Source organism: Pan troglodytes, chromosome 8 (assembly GCF_028858775.2).
Source record: "Pan troglodytes isolate AG18354 chromosome 8, NHGRI_mPanTro3-v2.0_pri, whole genome shotgun sequence".
Taxonomy (NCBI): Eukaryota; Metazoa; Chordata; class Mammalia; order Primates; family Hominidae; genus Pan; species Pan troglodytes.
Window position 1 is genome coordinate 137826156 of NC_072406.2, and position 23078 is coordinate 137849233.

At 39.3% G+C, this 23078-nt stretch overlaps 1 protein-coding gene and 1 long non-coding RNA gene across 3 annotated transcripts in view; one reads left to right on the forward strand and one right to left on the reverse strand.

Moving 5' to 3' along the window:
* The window catches only part of EDRF1 (erythroid differentiation regulatory factor 1), a 45176-nt gene that overhangs the window by 12184 nt on the left and 9914 nt on the right, over positions 1–23078 (forward strand). For both annotated transcript variants that reach the window (XM_001137992.6, XM_001137906.6), the window contains 15 exons: positions 2219–2366; positions 2450–2558; positions 2885–2996; positions 4457–4717; positions 6732–6803; positions 7108–7258; positions 9279–9467; positions 9816–10016; positions 11872–12090; positions 14539–14762; positions 16368–16526; positions 16695–16844; positions 18255–18408; positions 21630–21745; positions 22543–22694. In XM_001137992.6, the coding sequence (XP_001137992.3) occupies positions 2219–2366; positions 2450–2558; positions 2885–2996; positions 4457–4717; positions 6732–6803; positions 7108–7258; positions 9279–9467; positions 9816–10016; positions 11872–12090; positions 14539–14762; positions 16368–16526; positions 16695–16844; positions 18255–18408; positions 21630–21745; positions 22543–22694 (2417 nt within the window). The remainder of the gene's footprint in view (positions 1–2218; positions 2367–2449; positions 2559–2884; positions 2997–4456; positions 4718–6731; positions 6804–7107; positions 7259–9278; positions 9468–9815; positions 10017–11871; positions 12091–14538; positions 14763–16367; positions 16527–16694; positions 16845–18254; positions 18409–21629; positions 21746–22542; positions 22695–23078) is intronic.
* On the reverse strand, positions 14448–20918 carry LOC134807217 (uncharacterized). The gene is made up of 3 exons (XR_010147069.1): positions 20773–20918; positions 19283–19324; positions 14448–14530 (listed from the first exon to the last, which is right to left on the reverse strand). It is a non-coding gene; the product is annotated as an uncharacterized LOC134807217 (long non-coding RNA).

The following is a 23078-nucleotide window of genomic DNA, read 5'->3' on the forward strand; positions in this document are numbered from 1 at the left end:
TGTTGAAGGAAAACAAAGAATAAGCTTGGTTGTTACTCAGAAAGAGATAATCTAATGGGAAATAATATGCAGAGAGAACAGTAGGAGACAGATAAGAATTAGAAGTGTAACACATAGAAATCTAGATCATCAGAGAAGGGGGTGAGCACTTCCATTCAGGTCTGGAGGAAAGACTTTGTGGAAGAAGGGACATCTTAACTGAGTCCTGAATGATAGCTAGTATCTCAAAAAATAAGAGCTGGATTTAAAAAGTCTAGTGTAAATACATGAAAGGATTGATAATAAATCCAGCTAGGGAACACAGGATTTATGTAGCAGAATAGCTGCAAGTAAGGTTGGAAAAGTCATGGTCAAATGATGGAGATCTTAAATGTTGAGCTAAGGAGTATGGACTTGGTTCAGTTGGTAATCTGGAATCAGAAGGCTTTGCATCTAGGAGGGGAAATTTGTTGTGTTAGAATATTAATTTAGAGATAGCATATAGGACAGAAAAGGAGGACTTAGAGACAAGAAAACTGGAGGCATTGTACCATTTTGCAGATAGTGTAATGTACTTTCCACTAGAGAGGAACTATTAAGAATCAACAATGGTAAGAATAGATAGCATTTATTGAGTGCTTATTTTATCCAAGCACTTTGCTGAATGCTTTAAATGCTTTACCTTATTTGATCTTCTTAGCTACCTCACATGCTGTTATTCCTATTTGATGGAAAGAGAGACTGAGGATCAAGGAGCTCAAGTGAGTTGCCCAGGGTCAACTTAGTAGTGAGTGGCGGTGCCAGTCTTTGTGCCTCTCTCTGGCTGAGGACATGCTTTGAACCGTTATATTCCAACCCAGTGATTCTTAACCTGGTTGTGCATCAGAATCACTTGTGGTCTCTGAAAAAATGCACTTGCTTGGGCCCCCAGTGTTCTAGCATCAGTAGGATGTGTACTTCTGTCTTTTCTGAAAGTCTGCTACATGATTCTGGTTTGCAGTCTTGATTGAAAACCACTGTTAGACCATCTCCCTAAATGGCAACATTTAGTGAGAGGCTGGGGTGGGAGTGGGGAGCAAGAGAAAAGAGAGAGGCAGATAAAGCGTTAGCAAGGCGGAGGGGAACAGGAGTCAAAGGAGATTCCAGGGTTTAGGGACTAGAATAATGGTGGTGCCATTTAGTGAGATAAGGATGTTGAATTGGTTTAGACAGGGAAGGTAATATGTTTTTGTCACATGTTCAGTTTGAGGAAAGTATAAAAATGTCTAGTGAGCATTTTGAAGTTGCAGCCATTAGAGAAATAAATTGAAGCATCATCTGCCTAGATACTGTCAGATTTCATCACCAGAGGAATCTATTAAAATCAGACATTGGAGCCTCTCCTCATAGGGGTAAAAATAGAAGGGCATTTAGAGAGAGAGAAGGAGAACAAGAATAGCACAGATTAAAATACAGGAAAGGAGCATTTTAAGGAAGGAAATGATCAACATTGGGGACTTCAGATGAACAAAGTGGGGTGAAAATCAACCTCAGACGATTGTGTTTGGTCTTACATTCCAGTTGATTTGAAGTTTCTAGTTTTAGAGTACTTCAGAAAATGTGGTAGGAGATGGTTAGGAGAGTGTGCACAGAAGATAAACAAGAAAAATGCAAAGGCACTTTTAAAATAGTGGTAGTAATGTCCATGAAGCCTTTACTCTTATTGCCACCTCCATTCCCCCCTGCTCCATCCCTGTGAAGTAATAAAGTCCATAGATGAAGGGAAGAGAGGTGTCTACTGGAAAATTTCCTAAATGATTCTCTCTCCTTGAGTCACTGACTCTAGTTTCTAGCAAAAAAAAAGGCCAGAAATACATGTGTTTTAAAATCTTGCTGGGTAAAGCCTACCTTCATTTACCATCTTCCCAGTTGAAAACCATTCAAGTGGAATAAAAGTAGTCAGTATGATTTGTTCCATGTTAGAACAGAAATAAGATCATGCCTGAATCTGAGGTTCTAAATCTGGTAGTGATTCTCCATTGAAATTACTCCAGTAGTGAACTGCCCTTGCTGATGGGGTGGATGAGATTCCTTTGGGAGGCTGGGGCAGAAAAAAGATTAAAAACCACTGGTTTAAACACTTTCATGCTACATAGGTCTCTGTTTGCAGGACTTCTGCATTTGGTTGCTTTTTAAAAAGAAAGGTGTTGTTTCCTTGGGTTTTCTCTTAAACTGCTTTCCATCTGTCTGTATTTTACAGAAATATGAAATGATAAAGACAGAAGAAATTCCCAATTTGGAAAATTCTAATTTTTCTACTAAAGTCATAAAAGACATTGCACAGAATATTTTATCATTTTTGAAATCTAATTGTACCAAAGAAGGACATACCTATTGGCTCTTTAAAGGTAAGCTATTAATACTTCTTGAGTGAACAATAATTGATTTGGGTAACTGCTGTAAAATGAGGCTTCTTTGTTTTTCTTTTCAGCAAGTGGCAGTGATATAGTGAAGCTCTATGACCTCACTACTCTTTGTGAAGAAACTGAAGACAAATACCAAAATCCATTCACAATGCCGGTAGCCATTCTCTTGTACAAGTGAGTGCTTTAAGAATTTAAGATGAAGAAATAGCCTATTATATAAAGTTTTAAAGCATACAGTCACAGTTTCCAAACCAAGGCTTTTAAATGCTTTTAGGTTTTCATAGTAGGGGGAAAAATACATGTACACATTGTACCAAATATTACTCAGCTTTCTTATGCCACCATAGTATAAACGTTTTGGGGGTTGTGGGTAAAGTGTAAAGTTTAGTATTTTGTTGTTTCTTATAGCTCTTTGTTGGAAAGAAACGAGCACTCCTAGACTTGAGTCTTGCAGACAGTGATGAAATGGGCAGTAAAGTTGATATAAACTCTTTTTTTAGGGTTGCTTGCAACATGATGATGAAGAAGAATCAAAATAAGAAACACTATGGAACTATTAGAACATTGCTTCTTAATTGTCTGAAATTACTGGACAAAAGCAGGCATCCTCAAGTAAGATTAACATTTATGTATTCTCTAAAACAATTCTAGCATTCTAATAGGAGATTGTTACCTAGACAGTAAAGCCTCCTGATTCATATTCCGTAACTGCCCTATTCAGTGTGGTAGCCATTAGCACATGTGGCTGTTGATCACTTAAAATGTGCTTTGTCTGAATTGACATGTGCTGTAAGTGTAAAATACACACTGAATTTTGAAGATTGGATGTCTGTACCTATTACATGTTGAAATGCAATATTACATATATTGGATTAAATATATTTAAGTTGATTTCACAGATTCTACTTTTTAAATGTAGCTACTAGAAAATTTAAAATTTCTGTATGTGACTCATGTTACATTTCTCTCAGACAGCACTGCTCAATGAATTTAGAATTCATGTAATTCTAACAGTAGTGCCCTTAGTTCTTTGTTTTGTCGCTATTAGACCTTGTTACCACTTTGTTAATATAAATAGGGTTCACATTCCACACTTCAGGATATTAAAGCATCTCTTAAATAAAGGCCAGTAAAATTTCTTTTAAAGAGAAGGGGAAAAAGCATCTCTTAAAATATTCCCTCAGTCATGCTCCCGACAGTTTTACACCATCCTCACCCTCGGTTGTCTGATTGACAACTGTATTTTTCACTGTTAAGGCTATTTGTTGTATCCTGTTCAAATCAGTAAAGGTATGTAAGATACGCAATTTTTCTTTGAAGAGCCAAAGTAATTTTAATTGTAGCCACATTTGATTTAGAGATAAAGATTATCCTAGAGACCAAACTCAGAAATGTTTTTGAAGAAAAATAGTAAAACGTTTTGTTTCTGACTGAAATACCTAATTGCTGACTGAGGTGGCAGTGTTTAGTGGAACTTGAGTGGTTTATGTGGATGTTAGAAATGGTGTTAAAGACTATTGTCTGTGATTAAGAACTGATAAATAATAGAATGGGTTAAATGGTCATATATAAATGCTAATTTTAAGAGATATCAGAATGGACTTTTCCCTTTTTAATGTAATGGTCTTTTTTTTCTAGAACCATAGATTGTATGATAAATATTAGTTACCTATTATAGAGAAACTTGAATTAATTTATAGTTTGTAAAGAAAAATTCTGGTTTCTCACTTGGCATAGGGTGGTATTAAATTTTTGTTAATATTTTAGTTATGACACTCTATACTCAAAAGCTTTTGTTTGTCTCCAGTGAAATTCAGTTGACACCTTTTAAGAGGGAGGGCTCAGGGTGGAGTAATTTCGGGAAATAGGAAATGCATCAGCCTATAAGGATTTTGCAGAGCATACCCAGAGTAGCAGTAGCTTTGAACTGGGAACAGTTCTGTGTGTGTTACAGTCTATATGGTGGAAACAGCCTGTGTGCAGACCTCCTCCTAAAATTCGTTAGTATGGTAGTAAAATTCACGTGTTTTTTGATGACAGTAATTTACACATATTTCTCTCTTTTTCATAAGATTATTGCTTCCGCCAATTACATGCTTTCAGAACTTTTTCAATTGGATGAACCTAAAAAGGAAGAAAATTCAGAATCTCCTTTAAATGAGAATTCTGATGAAAGTTATAGTGAAGAGGAGGAAGAGATGCCCGACAGTGACGAAAATGGATCCTATAGCACCAGCTCTGATCCATCAGATGATAGCAAAGCAGTAGCTATAATCAAGTCTGTTGGAGAACTATCAGTACCAGAAAAATACAAATCTATTCATCAAATCAGAGTAAGCCTTTAGAATTTATATTAAATTTTTATCAAGGAAACATAATTGTTAATCGAATATAGTTAGCCTTTCAAAAGATACCATTACTTCAATAAACCTTTCATGGTCTAGCATCTAGTAATCATTAGTTTTCTGAATTCTTAAAGTTGGTTTTATAATTGTTCGAGGGTAACTGACCCACATTATGCAAGCCTATAGTGGACAGGTGTGTAAACCAGGTGTCTGTCTATTCTTATGTGAAGGATTTTCCTTTCCAGTGACCAGTGTGTAGTCATAGTCATGTCTCATTACTAGGGCACTTCTATCCGGTTTTGGGGTTGCTGGGAAATGACATACATAGATTGCTTGGTGAACATAGAGTAGAGAAGGGGGTGGCTCTTGGAGCTGTATATGGTGAGCTCTGGTACATTATTCCTGTGCTATATAGGACAGTACTTTTTTCGTGACTCTTGTGGTCATGTCTGTCATATTGGACATGTCTCTGCCCTGGAGAGGGCCAGACAGATTTCTCCCTGTGTGGATTGCACTGACTCTACCATCAGTGTATCTCCAGGCAGTATATACCTTTCAACATACCGTCTCCCTATGATTAGATCCAGGCCAGCCTTAAGAGTTCTGGCTGTTCCCTGAACTGAAATACAGTCGTATTTACAGATAATCTCTTAATTTAAGCACTGAGTGTAACTTTCAGATGGAAACTCTAAGCAAGTTTTTGAGGGGCTATGTCTGTCACCTTAAAACATTGACCATCTTTCTGACCTTCACTTGCTCCATTGGTTTGCCGTGGCCATGCTGGGTTTTTTTTTCTCTCAAAAGCATCAAGATTATGCTCATTGGAGGGTCTTTGTATTTGCTGTTGCTTCTGCTTGGAATGTACCTACCCTAGGTCTGTTCATGGCTGCCTTTTTTAAGGCTTAAGTCTTGACTGAAATGTTGCCTCTTCAGGGAGATGTTCCCTGACCACTCTGGCCAAAGCATGCTCTACTTTTTTGTCCTTCAAGGAGCCTATCTGTTCCTGAAGTTCTTAATGTTTGTCTTGCTTCACTAGAACGTAAGCTCCCTGCAGGTACAGACGCTCCATCTCCCATGTCTAGAACACATTATGGGTGCTCAGTAAATATTTGACTAAATGACTGCAGGAAAAAGTCATTAACTGTCCATCTAAATTTTAGTTCACTTTCAGCTTGAACTTCCACAGTGGAGTGAAAAAATGTTCTGGTTATAATCATTGATTGCAAAAGTTACATGTATCTGGAAAACTGCATTGTAACACTAGGCCATGGACTTACGGGGCAATTAGGTAATAATTAAAGATGTAATGAGTTAGTGTCACTATTTTTCACAGATAGCACTTTCTGTTCCGTATCTGAAGCACTCAAAAAATGCAGTCTTAGTATTCATATAAACATGTCTTTAGTTAGCCTTTCCTTATCCTTATTGAATGACTTTGTGGTATGGACAGTCAGCATGAGCTCCAGGGTCCCAGCTCCCCACTCATTCACCGTGTCCTCAGACAAATTGCTAAACTGTCTGTGCATGCTTCTCTTCTGTGCAATGAGAACAGTAATTCCAACCCCACGGGATTCAGCGAAATGAAATGCTTCACAGAAGCCCCTACACATAATATCTTTCATAGTTGGAGGTTGCTAACTGGTTTTGCTCCTTAATTAAGCAAATAAATTAAACAACGAGAATATTGGTGATACTTGTTATTTCTAAATTGATGCTAATTGTTAATTGTGTTTTGTCCAGTATCGGTGCTAATTATGAGTGGAGCTGACCTATTAGATGATGTCTATATTTGTCTAAAACATTACTACTCTAGTTCTTGCTTTTTTGTCATAATAGAATTGTATTTAAAATTGTAAGTACTTAAAGCAACATATATGTTGTAGGATCTTTTTAAGCAAGATTTTTGTTGATAATGCTTACAGTAATTTAATCTTCAACAAAAACAATATGTTGACCTTAATACATTGGTAGTGTATTAATAATTTTACGTTTGTTCCTCAAGCCCAGTTGTGCATTTCCAGTTTGCCATGACACAGAAGAGCGCTGTAGACTTGTGCTTAGCTATGTTCTAGAGGTAAGTTTAAGTTTAGTCTTCACTTTTTTAGTAAAGTTTGTACTTGATATGCAAATTACACTTGTTTGTTGGTATCTAAATGTTATTCCGAATTGTGTTCTGCTGCGATTTTTTTTTCCTTAAGCATAAAGTGAAAATCAGATTTGTTTTTCCCAAATCTTTCAGATCAAACATAGTTTTTGAAAGTCTGTTTGTGAGATGGAAATTTTCCTAAACGTATTCAGTAGTCCAGATACTGTCTTATATTTAGTTTTCAGTTGACCTGAAGTTAGGTATATAGTGAATGCTTTTCCTTTTTTTGCAGGGTTTAAAATCTGTCGATAGCAGCATCAAAAAAGAAAGCGACCTTCCAGCAGCTGACCCCAGCACTCCAATCCCGTTAAAATATGAAGATGAATCCTCAAGAGGGGGTCCCGAGGGGCTAGAGAAGCAGATGGCCTTGTTTTTGGACAAAAGTAAGTTGAATTGATGTGCAAATAAGGCCTTCAATAGAATAATACACTGGTTCTTTATCAACAGCAGACTTATGTCAATTAAGGCATTAATTGAAAGGCATTGAGAAAAAGATATCCTGTGAACTGGAATTAGGGGTAGTATTCTTTCATTTGAAATATAAAAAGGATAATTTTGATGTTTCATGGACATTTCTAATAAGAGCATAAGAAGCCTGCATCTTCCTGTTACCCACAGTGGGGAACTAATGCTTCAGCCTGGTGGAGTTCTCACTGGATCGTGTAGGAGCCACAGACTTAGCCAGACTGCCTAACTTCATATCTTGGCTTTGCGAGGGCAAGTTGCTCCACTTCTTTGAGTCACTTTTTATCTCTTTCAAAATGGAGACAATAATAGTGGTTTCTTTAAAGGGTTGTTAAATGATTAAATGGTTAATATATGTAAAGTGCTCAGAACAGTGTACATAATAAGCACTATAGAAGTGTAGGCTGTTGTTACTGCACAGTACTTGAATAAGCTACAAATGTCACTTTTAAATTATCTAGTTCTTCAGGAATATAACATCATGAAGAATATATGGACTTCGAAGCAGAAGTTGTGAATTTCTTATTTTAACCTAAGTTGTATTTCTTTTTCCAACCTTATTTCTTTCCCCCTTTTAAATCAGTTTCAATTGTTTTAAAAAAAAAAAAAAAAGTGTAGAAAGCCTGTATGTTTGAAGTACATCTGAATCATAGTGGAAGCGCTTTCTGGACCCTTCTTCTTTTCCTGAACAAACATGGTGGAGGTAGGAGAGGAATAGATTTATTTCCCCAGCATTTATATAGTGCTGCTGGTATGCCAGGCTTCGGCCTACAGGCAGTAAGGAGATCACACCAGGACTTTTGCCATTCTTTTTTTCTGAAATGCCTTTTCTGTCTCCTTCTCCATCTCCCCTGTTGAAAATCCTGCTCAAGCTCAGAATCTCCATGTTTCCCTCTGTTCTCCATCAGAATTACTTGATTCTCTTACCACTTTGTCCTGTGAGCCTGCCTTATGTCAGAGTTCCAGCGTTAAATGGTTTTACACACACATGCACACACACGGTTGTGAACAAGAACTTCATCTTAATTTTAGTTTCTCACAATGCCTCTTACTCACAGATGATGCTTATATCAGCAGAGGAAAAAATCCATACACACATTAAACCATAATGAAGACTAAGTACCTTTCATTGCCTTGAAAGACTTGTGTTCTAGCTGATTAAAAAATGAGAAACCTTCAGGCTGGGGGAAGGGGTGGGTGTTTTTGTTATTTGCAGAGCAAAATGTTCCACAGTATTTTGTTCTTTGTCTGTTAATTACACTTAACATATTTTGTTGTGGTTTATGTTATCAAGGATAGAGGCCATATGACTTCATGTCACAGTTTCCAGTGCCTGGCACAGTACTTGGCAGAAAAATGATCATTTGTTGAGTAAAGAAGGTAGCGATGGGCTGGACTTTAAATAAAGAGTATTCCTTGTAGAGGAAACAGTAAACTAAGATGGGAGATAGGAAAAACAGGCATGTTTATAGGTGACAAGCAGTAACTTAACATTGGCTGATGGGTAGTAGGATGGACAAGTAGGAAGTGAGACTGAGAAACATGCAACTAGCTAAGTGGGGAGAAGCCGTTTTCATGTTTGAGGACAGGCTTTCACGCTGATCTAAGCTGTGCTTTAGGAAGGTAAACTTTGACAGGTTGACACATAGACTGGAAAAAGGAGACAGGTGTCACTCATGAGGTTAGCTATGTCAGTGACACTGGAAGAGAATGACAGAGTTGCCGATGTCAGGGAAGCAGAAGGCCTTAGAACTCCCAAGTGAGAGTCTTTTAACACAGCCATTTCACTCCAGTGTATTTAAGCAGTAAAGCATAGTATTTACCAGTCTTGTCACCTAAGTCTAGAGTGTTTCCATCAAGAAACAGAAAATATTTTTTGTGCATGAGACTTACAGTCAAATGAAATGTGCTGTCTTTTTTTTTCTCTCCATGTCACAGTGGGCTCCCTTCAGGAGGGCAATTATTCCAGTCAATCTGGAATGATCCCTGGCTCTTGGCAACATAAAATGAAACTTCAGCTGATTCTCAAGTCATCAAAGGCCTATTATGTTTTGTCCGATGCTGCCATGAGTCTTCAGAAATATGGAAGAGCATTACGATACATTAAATTAGCTTTGCAAAGCCATGGTAAGCCACTATAAATGAATATGTTTAATAGGCACTGGGAAGAGAGAACAGAGAAGGCATCTGAATCACAGTGGAAGTTTACTCCTATTTTTCTAGTAAATCTTTATTTTAAAATGACTGTTTCCAATCCTGTGTGTGTTACCTTCTATTTTAGTTTCTGCTCAGTGGTTTAACATCTCTTTGCTTTGAACTACATGAAGCCGTAATATGTATTGTTGGACATAAAATAAACAGAATAGATACAGTGCTACAAAGCGTTCAGCTGGTAACACAGTTTCTTCATATTTCCTATGATCATTAATTTTTTCTGCATTTGTGTTTTTCCTTCTTCCCTCCCTTTCTAAACAGATACTTATTGCTGCCTCTGCACCAATATGCTTTCCGAAGTGCTGCTGTTTCTCTCTCAATATTTGACACTTTGTGGTGATATCCAACTAATGCTGGCCCAGAATGCAAATAATAGAGCAGCACACCTTGAAGAGTTTCATTACCAAACAAAAGAAGACCAGGAGATCCTGCATAGCCTTCACAGAGAGTCCAGTTGCCAAGGTGTGCCACAGGCTTGGACCACGTGGTTCACAGTGGGACTGTGCAGCCTAGCTCATGCTTATTTGAGTATTCAGAAAAGGGATAGAAATATTAGAGTTTTGATATTTGCTCTGTATTTATTTATTTATTTTTTGAGACGGAGTTTCGCTCTTGTTGCCCAAGCTGGAGTGCAATGGTGCAATCTTGGCTCACTGAAACCTCCGCCTCCCGGGTTCAAGCAATTCTCCTGCCTCAGCCTCCCAAGCAGCTGGAATTACAGGCATGCGCCACCATGCCCGGCTAGCCCACCTTGGCCTCCCAAGGTGCTGGGATTACAGGTGTGAGCCACCACACCTGGCCTGCTGTTTTATTCATTTCCTAATTTTAAGATTAAGCATGATCTTGTGTATTTGTATAAAATGGTTTTTAAGTATTTTATAATTACTGTTTATATAACTAGAACTAAATATAAAGTAAGATATGAAGACAGTTGTGTCAACTTTTTATTTTATTTTATTTATTTATTTTTTTGAGACACAGTCTCGCTCTGCCACCCAGGCTGGAGTGCGGTGGGGCAGTCTTGGCTCACTGCAACCTCCACCTCCTGGGTTCAAGTGATGATCCTCCCATCTCAGTCTCCCAAGTAGCTGGGACTAGTACATGCGCCACCACACCTAGCTAATTTTTGTATTTTTGTTAGAGACAGGGTTTCACCACATTGCCCCAGACTGGTCTCAAACTCCTCAACTCAAGCGATCCTCCCACCTTGGCCTCCCAAAGTGCTGGGATTACAGGCACGAGCCACTGCGCCCAGCCTTGTGTCAGCTTTTTACACTCTTCTTTTCATGAGGTTCTTCTAGGTAACACTTGTAGTCAGCTAACAAAGCCATAGGTTTCCTTTTGAAAGGTATAACAGTTGGTGAAGGTGGTTAATTAACCTTCTGAATGATTCCTTGGGGCTGAAATAAAGTGATCATTGTTTTTAAAGTTAGTTCATAGCCACCTGTCTTGCTTAATATGTCACTCTGTTTGGAATTGTCAGGCTTTAAAACTGGGAAGTAGAATAATCTGATCCGCAGCAGCGATATCCCTCCCTCTTACCTCAGCACAGTGTGTAAGCACGCTGCCATTAACACAGTGAATGAAGTAAAAGATGAGTCTTCTGAAGGTGCTTCTGTAATGTCTCATGGGGTTGTTTTATTATGCTCTTAAATTGTTATACTGAATATTACTTGATGTTTGCCTGCCAAAGTTTTAGACAATTCATAGCTGGAGGAGTATACTGGGGGAGAGGGAAAAATGTGTTATTTTGTAATAGTTTTGCCCTTTCTTCCCCTCTCTCCATCTTTCTCAAATAATCATGTTTTAATGTAGTAGGAAAGTCCTTGGTGTATTTTTACTACTCCCATCATAGCAATTTCAGTTAAATATTCTTTTTACTCCAGTCCCCACTAGATGGCATTTTTAATCTTCGAGGGCTTCTGTAGCAGCCTCTTCAGTGACTTAAAGTTAATATTGGCACATTATTTCAAGAACTATTTCCATTAGTTAAAAATAACAACTTTACTTTGTATTAGTGGACAACTTCAGGTCCATCCTAATAAACAAGTGTACCTGGGAAAACCTGGATCACAGAAATTGTTTGATATTCATAGGCAGGAAAATATTTTTATCCAACATTAATATCCCAAGAAATATAATTTTATAAATAGATCTTTATTATGAAACTTAAATATTGTTGTATTGATTGAATCTTGGTATACTTACACTATATTGCATTTTTTATTACTTAGAATTTAGAATCTCAGGTTCATTTGGATACTGAGGAAGAAGGAATCACATGATTCGCATTGATGTATCCCTTTTTTCTTTTCAGGATTTGCATGGGCAACTGATTTGTCTACAGACTTAGAAAGTCAACTTTCTGTTAGTTGTAAATGTTATGAGGCTGCTAATGAAATCTTGCAGTTTAGTGACTTGAAAAGCCAAAATCCAGAACACTATGTACAAGTATTAAAGAGAATGGGTAACATTAGAAATGAAATTGGTGTGTTTTACATGAATCAGGCTGCTGCATTACAGAGTGAGAGACTAGGTGAGTATCTCTTTAGATTCCTCTCTATTGCCTGTTCTCTCAGAAAATTATGCTAATTTTGTATGAGTCAAGCAAAGAACTGTGGCACTTGATTTTATATCATAAAGAGGTGCTCTGTTAGAGAACCTCTTATTATTCTTAAGAAATAGAATTAGGAACACATGATTTTCCCTTGGAATTAATTATTTCAATGTTCTTCATTCTCACTTTTGTACTCACTCCATCTGATCAATTCAGAAGCAAATGGGACATCCAGCCATGTGCCAGGCTCTATGTTGGATATGTAACTGGCTAAAATATGGTCCTCTCTTCATGTTGGGAAGCTAGATAGGAACACAAAGCCTCAAAATGCTGTGGATGAGTACCGACGAAGTATAATGGGAGACTGGGGAAAGAAGACATTTATGGAGGTTATAAGTTAGAAGGCTTTTGGGAAAGTGTCGTTGAGCAGGGTGGTGCAGGATGTGTAGAGCATCAGCCGGCAAATGTGAGGAAAGGAGGGCGCTCCAGACCAAGGAGGTGGTGTGAGGAAGAAGCCAGGGATCTCAAAGGGTGTAAGTGTACGTTTAGAGGGAGCAAGAGGCCTGTGTGAGGAAGATGTGGGATAGTGGGTAAGTAAGATGTGGGATGGTGTAGTAAGATGTGGGATGGTGTAAGTAAGATGTGAGATGGTAAACCATTTGGGCCCATGTTGAATTTGAGTTCACTATGGAACATGTATGTGAAAGGTATAATTTGTAGTCAATTTGAAGTGTGCTAAGAGCTGTAGGGCTAGTGAGACAGACTGAGAACCATTCACATAAAGGTAATAGTTGAAGCCGTGAGAATAGATGAGAATGTAAAGCCTGGACACGGACAGAACAGAAAGGGGCTGAGGTAGAACTGAGGTGAGCAGGTAAGCTGAACATCTGTGGGCCTTTGGTTTTGGTTTTGGTTTTTTTTTTTTTTTTTTTTTTTTTTTTTTTTTTTTTTTTTTTAGAGACAGGGTTTTACTCTGTCGCGCAGGCTAGAATGCAGTGGCATAATCATAGCTTGCCACAGCCTCGAACTCCTGGGCTCAAGCAATCCTCTCACCTCGGCCTCCCAAGTAATTTTTAAAAATTTTTTTAGAGATGAAGTCTTGCTGGGTTGCCCAGGCTGGTCTCGGACTCCTGGCCTCAGGCAGTCCTCACGCTTTGGCTTCCCAAAGTTCAGGGATTACAGGCATGAGCCACTGCACCCAGCCTGTGTGCCTGTTGATCTGTGATTAATGCTTGGCACTTAGGGATACAAATGTTGCCCTCAAAGAGTTCATTGCTAGTGGGAGAACCTGTGCATTTACGGTGCATCTGGAGGGGGCAGTCAGTGAGGGAGCCTGGAAAGTGGTAGTCAGGAAGCTAGGGAAATTGGATACAACACAGGTTGTAATCTCTTCAGACTCCATGGGGACCACGCTTTTGGATCTTCACAAAATGGCACTTTGCTCAGATGTTTTTCTTTGCTTATTTTAATATCATTTGGTTAATAGTGAAGAGGGTTATACTTAAGTGTTGTACAGTAGACCCCACTTATCCTTGGAGGATGCGTTCCAGGATCCCCAGTGGATGCCTGAAACTGGAGAGTTTTTCAGTGCTTTTTCCTATACATACATACCTGCGATGAAGTTTAATTTACAAATTAGGCACAGTAAGAGATTAACAGCATTTACAACGGTATGGCAGCGTCGTTACTCTTGTGCTTTGGGACATTAAGTCAAAATAAGGGTTACTTGTACAAAAGCACAGCAATATTGTAACAGTCATCTGATAACCCAGACAGCTACTAAGTGACTAATGGGTGGGCCGTGCATACAGCATGAATGAGCGGGACAAAGGGATGGTTCCCATCCTGGGTGAGGCAGAGCAGGATGGTGAGAGACTTCATCAAGCTATGTTAGTGAGCTGGGGCTGCTGTAATGAAATATCATAGACTAGGTGACATAATGAGAAATTTATTGTGTCATAGATCTGGAGACTGGAAGTTCAAGATCAAGGTGGCAGCAGCATTGGATTCCTCTCATGCTTCTACCTTGGCTTGCAGATAACCACCTTGTCACCGTGTCCACACAGGGCCTTCTCTCTGTGCATAGCCCTGGAGTCCCTCCCTCTTTAAAAGGACACCAGTCATACTGGATTAGGACCCCACCCTTACAATCTCATTTAATCTTAATTACGTCTTTAAAGGACCTGTCCTAAATACAGTCACATTCTAAGGAACTAGGGGTTAGGGCTTCAACATATGAACTCATATGGACACGTTTACCTTCATGTAACAGGCATGGTGAGAGCAATGAGCCGTGGTTGACTGCAGGTGACTGGCTCGCCACCACACTCCTGTCACTGCCATCCTCCTCTTATCTCATCAAGAGACAGTGCTAAGGTTTACACTGATGTCTGCTTACACAGTTGTTTTCTTTCTTTCTCTGTAAAGTGAGCAAATCTGTGTCTGCTGCCGAGCAACAGTTGTGGAAAAAAAGCTTTTCTTGTTTTGAAAAGGGAATTCACAACTTTGAGTCAATTGAGGATGCCACCAATGCCGCCCTTTTATTATGTAACACGGGAAGGCTCATGCGGATTTGTGCGCAGGCCCACTGTGGTGCAGGGGATGAACTGAAACGTGAATTTTCACCAGAAGAAGGCTTGTATTATAATAAGGTAACACATTCGCGTACATGTTGGGCCTCACCCATTCACACCTGTCATTTATTTACATTTTGCCATTGTTTCACTAAAATACTATAAAACTAAAAATAATTAAACTCTGCTAATGATACAACACCAGACAGATCGTGAAAACACTTGCAACCTGGCCTAAGACTAGTAAGAATTGAGTATTGAAGATGACGTGGAATTGGAAGGGAAAAGATGATTCTGCAAATGGTTTGTACAACGAGCATGAATGTCAAATGGATTAAAGATTGACATGGAGAAAGTGAAACTGTAAAAGTATTAGAAGAAAATATAGGTAGAGGCTTATATGATAGGTTACGGAAAGACTTTCCCAGCATGGCACAGTAAGCAGAAATCCTGGGTAAAAGTTGAATAAACTCAAATGTGTAAAATTAAAGTTCTAAAATGCACAACTGTATAAAAAATAAAGATCTAAAAATGCTCAACAGAAACTGAAATTGAAAGCAAATCATAGAGATGAGAGGTTAATACACTCTTGCTGTATAAAATAAGAATCATTGAAAATAAACCACCCAAAGAGAAAAAAGAGCAAATAACCTTGAACAGAAAATGTACACATTTTTTAAAAAAAGTAAATGGCTAATATATATAAAAGAAAAATTTCAAAGTTTAGTTTTATTTATTTACTTTTTTGAGGCAGAGTTTCACTCCGTTGCCCAGGCTGAAGTGCAGTGGCACAGTCTTGGCTCACTGCAACCTCTGCCTCCTGGATTCAAGTGATTCTCATGCCTCAGCCTCCTGAGTAGCTGAGACTACAAGCATGTTGCCAACACGCCTGTCTCATTTTGGCATTATAATATTTTTAGTGGAGATGAGGTTTCGCCATGTTGGCCAGGCTGGTCTCAAACTCCTGGCCTCAAAATTGAGTTTTATTTTTTAGATTGCCAAATTTTATGACAAATGGTCACACCCACTGTTGGAGAGGGTACAAAGATATGAGCACTCATATAATGGAGGAATTGAAGCTATTTAAATGACATTAGTGAAGAATGTTGGTGGCATAAATTTTTAAATGAGTGACCTTTTTTGATTTTCTTTTTTAAATTTATATATACACAGAAAAGAGTGAATAAATAAACACCAGAAATGTAGAAATTATTGCTGGGTGATTAAGTGTGGTTTTGTTTTTGGTTTCAATATAATGGCCATGTATTTGAGGATTGGGGTAACAAGGTAGGAGGAGATACTTCTTTTTACGTAAAATTTGGCAAGTTTTTAATCTAATTTACTAGTTATATAAACTGTAATTTTCATTTAGAAAGAAAAAAAAAAACAAAGGAAACAAGTGCATCATCATGCTCAGCCTGAGTCAGAAAGCAGCAGCACGGATTGGCTTCTTGTAGCCTTGAGATGGGAACACAGAGTGGTCTTCAGTCTACTCGGAATAACTTTCTTCATTGAAATATTTTCATTGACTTACTTTTTTCATTTCCTCATAATATTGTCCCTTTATAAATTATCCCAAAATTAAATTAACATCTCGGTAGTTGTGAAGTGTGTTTTATTTTAATGCAGTATTGGTATATGTTTAAGCTGAGTCAGAAATGTACACTGTTTTCTCCTTTGCAGGCTATTGATTACTATTTGAAAGCGCTAAGGTCATTGGGAACACGAGACATACACCCAGCTGTTTGGGATTCAGTGAACTGGGAATTGTCCACTACTTACTTTACTATGGCAACTCTACAGCAAGATTATGCTCCGTTATCTAGAAAAGCTCAGGAGCAGGTGATAATATTTGCTGGAGTATAAAATAAGTTCTCAATCTAATTCCCTTGTTTAACAAATATTTAGCATCTGTTGTCTTTTCCCTAATAAGCAGTATTTAAACGTTTTAAAAACTCCTACAGTCAGATTAGAAGCTTATTTTTTTCTCCCCCCTCAAAACAAGAACAGATTGAAAAAGAAGTCAGTGAGGCCATGATGAAGTCCCTAAAATACTGCGACGTGGATTCAGTGTCTGCTCGACAGCCCCTTTGTCAGTATCGAGCTGCAACCATCCATCACAGGCTGGCCTCCATGTACCACAGCTGTCTGAGGAATCAGGTATTGTCAGTCCAAGTTAAGTACAGTGCCACATCAGTTTAAAAGTGTTCTGGGTGCTTTTTGTTTTTCTAACATGGTCATATATGTCTTCCTTGATGTCCACTCAGGTGAACTGCTGTCCTAAATTTTCTGCTGCGTCTGTGCCTTTTTTGTGCTGTGCCACTTAAACAATATGTCCACATTGTGCTCCATGTTGAGCATGGGAAAACGAATCCGCTGTTGGTGTTCTGTGGCTTACTGCCTGTCACTTAACATCGTGTTTTTGAGATACATCTGTGTTGGCACACGTAGCTGTTCATTTTCTCAGCTCAGTAGTCATTAAATGACTATATCTTAGTTTATTTATCTAGTCTATGATTAATGAATTTTGGGGTTATTCCAGATTCCAGTTTGATGCTATTAGAAATAATCTAGTGCCAGCAGGATTGTACATGAATCCTGGTGCCCAAATGCCTGTATTTCTGAGAATAATCTGAGGCCGAGGATAAAGGCACTTCCTTCCGAGAGATTGCTTGGCTTTTGCTGCGAGTCTTGGGCCTGTAGTTTCTCAGTGATGTTTTTTTGTTTGTTTTGTTGATTTCCTCCCCCCTCCCCCCGTAAGGTAAGACTACTTACCTTACAGTCCCTTTGGCATGAGTTTACTTCTGGGTTGCCTTTATTCTGAAAAGTATCTTTTGAGATACAGCTTAAACTGGAGAAGTTTTTTTTCTTTTTTTTTTGAGACAGGGTCTCACTCTGTTGCCCAGAGTGGAGTGCAGTAGCACGATCTCAGCTCACTGCAACCTCCGCCTCCCAGGCCTCCCGACTCTTTTGCATATAGATATCTAGTTGTCCCAGCACCATTTGCTGAAAAGACTGCTCCTCTGCTGAATTGTCTTGGCACCCTTAAGCTTGCTTTTGCCCTCAGGATATTAGGCCATCTGGGCAAACCTGAATTTTGGTTGAGGACTTCCTAGGTCGAAGTGGAAAGAAATCTTCTCCAGTTCATGCCTGTAATCCCAGCACTTTGGGAGCCGAGGTGGGTGGATCATTTGAGGTCAGGAGTTAGAGAGCAGCCTAGCCAACATGACAAAACCCCAGAAAAAAATTTAAAAATTAGCCAAGCAGTAGTGGCGGGTGCCTGTAATCCCAGCAACTTGGGAGGCTGAGGCAGGGGAATTGCTTGAGTTCAGGAGGCAGAGGTTGCAGTGAGCCAGGATTGCACCACTGCATCTCCAGCCTGGGCGACAGAGCGAGACCCTGTCTCAAAAAAAAAAAAAGAAAGGAAATGGATTAAAGACCTAAATATAAAAGCTAAAACTAGTAAGACCTAGTAAGACCCACAGTGGGGGAAAAATAACTAAGAAGCACTTAGTGAAGCCTGAAGTAGTTACCGTGAAGGATTTGTTGCTTGTTTTGGTTTGGTTCTAGGTTGGTGATGAACACCTTAGGAAACAACACCGGGTGCTGGCAGATCTTCATTACAGCAAGGCCGCAAAGCTGTTTCAGCTGCTGAAAGATGCTCCCTGCGAACTGCTTAGAGTACAGCTAGAGAGAGTAGCATTTGCTGAATTTCAGATGACCAGTAAGTCTTAATTTTCATTTCTCAGATATGTATGCATTGGCTTAGTGCAGGATTGTCTTAGAGTAAGGCAGGCCTGTGAATCTAAATAATACTATTTTCTTTTTAATTTGCCCCATAGTTAATGACTTTGGGTAGAGAGGGTGAGAAATCACTACATGTTTTGAAGTGCTTTTTAAAACTTAGAGGAATGTATTAGATTATGTTCAGTGACTAGAAATATTGAGATATGGCCCATGACCCCTAGTTTGGAAAAAAAATTGACAAATAAATTTAGACAGTTAAAGAATTCAATCGGCCAGGCACAGTGGCTCACGCCTGTAATCCCAGCAATTTGGGAGGCTGAGGCAGGCAGATCACCTGAGGTCAGGAGTTCTAGACCAACCTGGCCAACATAGTGAAACCCCGTCTCTACTAAAAATACAAAAATTGGCCATGTGTGGTGGTGCAGGCCTGTAGTCCCAGCTACTGAGGAGGTTGAGGTGGGAGAATCACTTGAACCCAGGAGGCGACGGTTGCAGTGAGCCAAGATCGTGCCACTGCACACCAGCCTGGGTGATAGAGCGAGACTGTGTCTCAAAAAACAAAAACAAACAAACAAAAAGATTTAAATCGGCATGAAAAATTTGGGAATGGAAAGGCAACAGTAAAGGAGTAGTGGGCCTTATTGAACCCCTTAAACATAGAACTGACCCTTGGATTGTGGTTCCAGAACAGACACTACTGTAGAGCCTGACCGGGGTCAAGATAAGTCGGGAGATAGAGAAGGGTGAAAGTGAGAATGCTTTCTTATGTTATTTTCCATGGCATGGAGTAAGCAGATACTTCAACCACTTAATGATTTTTCCTAAGTTCTCCCCCTCTCTCTCTTGCTCACCTATTCTCCTCTCCCGCAGAGGAGTCTTTTGAGAAATATCTCCTGTGTGGTAAAGAAACAAGAAACAATTATTTGAAGTGCAGCAGTTCATTTAGTTTTTCAGTCTGCTGTAAAATAAGGTTAATACTTTAAATCTGTATGACTTAGTTTACATAATACAGTAGCCCCTGAAGGATGCATAAGAAACTGGTAACATTGTTCCCTTTGGGGAGGAAACCTGGAAGGCCAAGAGGAGGGGTTTTGCTGCATACCCATTTGGACCTTGTAAATTTGGGAATGTATTACCTATCTAAAACAGTTTCTAAAAATGGTTTTTACTGAAACTAATTTTTTGCTGGCACATAATGCATGGCTAGATGTGTGGGACAGTCACCAGAATTAACAGTAGCTCTTTATGTGGGGAAGGTTTGGGGAGAGTGATCTTCAGTTTTCACTTGCACCTTTGAATATTCTGCCATGTTTGAATTCCTTAGAATGATCAAGCATCTTTTTTGTTGTTGTTGGGGTTTTGTTTTGTTTTGTTTGAGACAGAGTTTTACCCTGTCACATGGGCTGGAGTGCAGTGGCATGGTCATGGCTCACTGCAACCTTGACCATCTGGGCTCTAGTGATCCTCAGCCTCCCCGAGTAGCTGAGATCACAAGTGCTAATTTTGGAAAAATTGTTTGTAGAGACAGGGTCTCACTATGTTATAAGCCCAGGCTGGACTCAAACTCTTGAGCTCAAGCGATACTCCTGCCTCGGCCTCCCAAAGTGCTGGAAGATACTGGAACAAATTTGCTAAGATGATAAGTGTGTTTAATTCCCTCCTTTAAATGTTTTACTACTGTGAGTACTTTAGAAAATAATGTAAATATTTTAGAGGGTTTTGTTAGCCAGGTTTGTGGGTTTTGTAAGCCAAGTTAATAAATGCTCTAGTTTGTGACACCTTTTATTCTATCTTATTTTACCCAGTGTTTTTTTTTTTTTTTTTTCTAGTACATATGATTCAGATCTCCCTTCCTAATGTGTATATTGTCTGGTCGTTGTCCCAACAACACTTTCATACATAAGCAATAGCTTGTCTTCCAGATGCCAGATCTATGCTGAAATCACATTGATCCATTGATTTTGAAGAGAATAGGTTGTTTAGAAAGTGTGGGATTATACTTCTAAAGGAAGAAGGCAACAGTTATTCTCTCCCCACCCGCAGAGTCGGGGAGTCCCCAAGACCACTTTCACTTCTCACACTAACTACGAGTCTGTCGGCGGTCTCCAAGACCACCCTCAGGTTTGAGAATTTGCTAAAAGACTCACAGAATTCACTGAAAGCTCTTCTGCTTACAGCCACAGTTTCTCACAATGAAAGGATGTACATTAAAATCAGCCAAGGGAAGAGGCTTGGGAGGCAGAGTCCTGGAGAGTTCTAAGCGCGGAGCTCCCAGTTCCTCTGTCGCTGGAGTTACAGATAGTGCTAACTCACCCCGGCAGTGATGCATGACAGTACTCACCAAGTGTATAAATCAATACATGTACAACTGGGGAAGCTCACACAAGCCTTGGTGTCCAGAGTTTTCATTGGAACTTGGTCAGATAGACATGGTTGACTGCCATGTGGCTGATCTTTGTCTCCAGTGCCTCCAGAGGTCAAGCTGTTACCCTGGGGCCCAAAGTCCCCACAGTAAATCCCATTGTTAGGCTACCCATTGTGACCCAAGGCCCCCCAGGTAAACAAAGGCGCTCTTACCGGGCAGGACATTTCAAGGACTTAGTGATTACCTTCTGGGAGCCAAGGACAAAGACTAAACCTCTGTACAAGATTAATCCTCTGCTGCACACCACCGCACACAATTGAGTTCTAGGAGAACAGGAGCAAAGGTGTCCTGTAGTATCTGATAGCTCTAGAAAAATTGTAGTTAGAAGGCTCTAGAATAAAACAAAACTTTGTTCATCTGGTCTGACTTCCTGCCTTTGAACAGAGATGTAATAAACTATTTTACAGATAGGACAACTGATACTAAGTGCTTATGTGACCTGGCCACACAACTGGTAAATTGTGAGGTGGGCCTCGAGCCCCAGACTCTTTTCTGCTGGTCCCTTTTCCTAAGGCTCCTGTTCTGAAAAAGTGGCCTGTCTTGACAAAACCAAATGGTGAGGCAGGGAAACAATGATTATTTATTGCTTTGTCCAGACTTAGTATTTTTGTCAAGGGAATATTATTAAACAGAAGTTGGATTTAGAAGATTTAAGATTCTCATTAGCTTCCTTTATAGCATTTTGAAAGTCTGAATTTTCATTAATACATTAACATTAGATGGGTTTCTAGATTTATATTAAAGAAATGAACGTTTTATATTTAAAACTTTAGGTCAGAATAGCAATGTTGGAAAGTTGAAAACACTATCTGGGGCTCTTGATATAATGGTGAGAACCGAGCACGCATTCCAGCTTATCCAGAAGGAGCTTATAGAAGAATTTGGCCAGGTAAATGGAGAAAATGACTGTCTTTGGTTTTTGTGTGTCTTAAGCTACATGGTGAATGTATATAGTGGACGTGTGTGTGTGTGTGTGTGTGTGTATGTTTTATGTGTGTGTATATATACACACATACATATGTATGCTATGCACTAAAACATTTTAACAGTGATTTGTTATATTTGCCTGGTATTCATCTCCTTTCTTTAATTTGCAAGTATTTTAAAATATTTTTAAGAATATATCTCAACAAGACCATAGTTAACAAATTATAAAGTCTCTTAAGTTTTTTTGTTGCTGTTGGTGGGAATTTGTTTTGTTTTATGTTTTAAAAGAAAAGGCCTGTGCCCTCTTTTCTAATTTCCACTAGAATGCCTGGGAGCAGCTGAATGGTGAATGGGCCTAAGCAGGCTCCTCAGGAAGGAATTTCTCGTTTTCTGGGCATTCCGGCATTCATTTTACCTTCTGCTGTTGCTAAAAGCTTCCTGAAGGCCCCCATGGTGCGCCCACCTATTGCTCTCCTAGCCCTGCTTGGTCAAATCCTGTGTGGTACCGTACATTTCTGCGTTGTGTCTAATGTTGGAAAGTCAGGATTAATTTCTTCTACAAAAGTGCCTATTGGGGCTGAGACATTTTAATTATGTGTTTTAGTCTATCAAAATGATCATAGGTGTGCTTTTTGTTTGTTTGTTTTGTTTAGGGTTAAAAATGTATTGGATGAATGAAACTGCAGTTCCATCACTTGGTACGATATGAAACTACAGTTGTTGGATAGCTCGAGTAAAATAACTTTTTGTTGTTTTTAGCCTAAGAGTGGTGATGCCGCTGCAGCTGCTGATGCTTCTCCTAGTCTCAATCGAGAAGAAGTGATGAAACTCCTCAGTATATTTGAGTCTCGGTTGTCATTTCTTCTCCTTCAGTCCATTAAACTGCTATCTTCAACTAAAAAGAAAACAAGGTAAATTAAGTGGTTATTTGTAGGAATTTCTTTCCTAGCACCCTACCTATAAAAATTTTCTCTACTAACATCATAAAGAAAAACTAGGGGCCAAGCACATTGGCTCACACCTGCAATCCCAGCAGTTTGGGAGGCCGAGGCAGGCAGATCACTTGAGTTCAGGAGTTCGAGACCAGCCTGGCCAACATGGTGAAACCCCATCTCTACCAAAAATACAAAAACTAACCCGTATGGTGGCGGGCGCCTGTTAATCCTAGCTGCAGGGGAGGCTGAGGCACGAGACTCGCTTGAACCCAGGAGGTGGAGGTTGCAGCGAGCTGAAATCACACCACTGCACTGCAGCCTAGGCAACAGAGTGAGACACCATCTCAAAAAAAAAAAAAA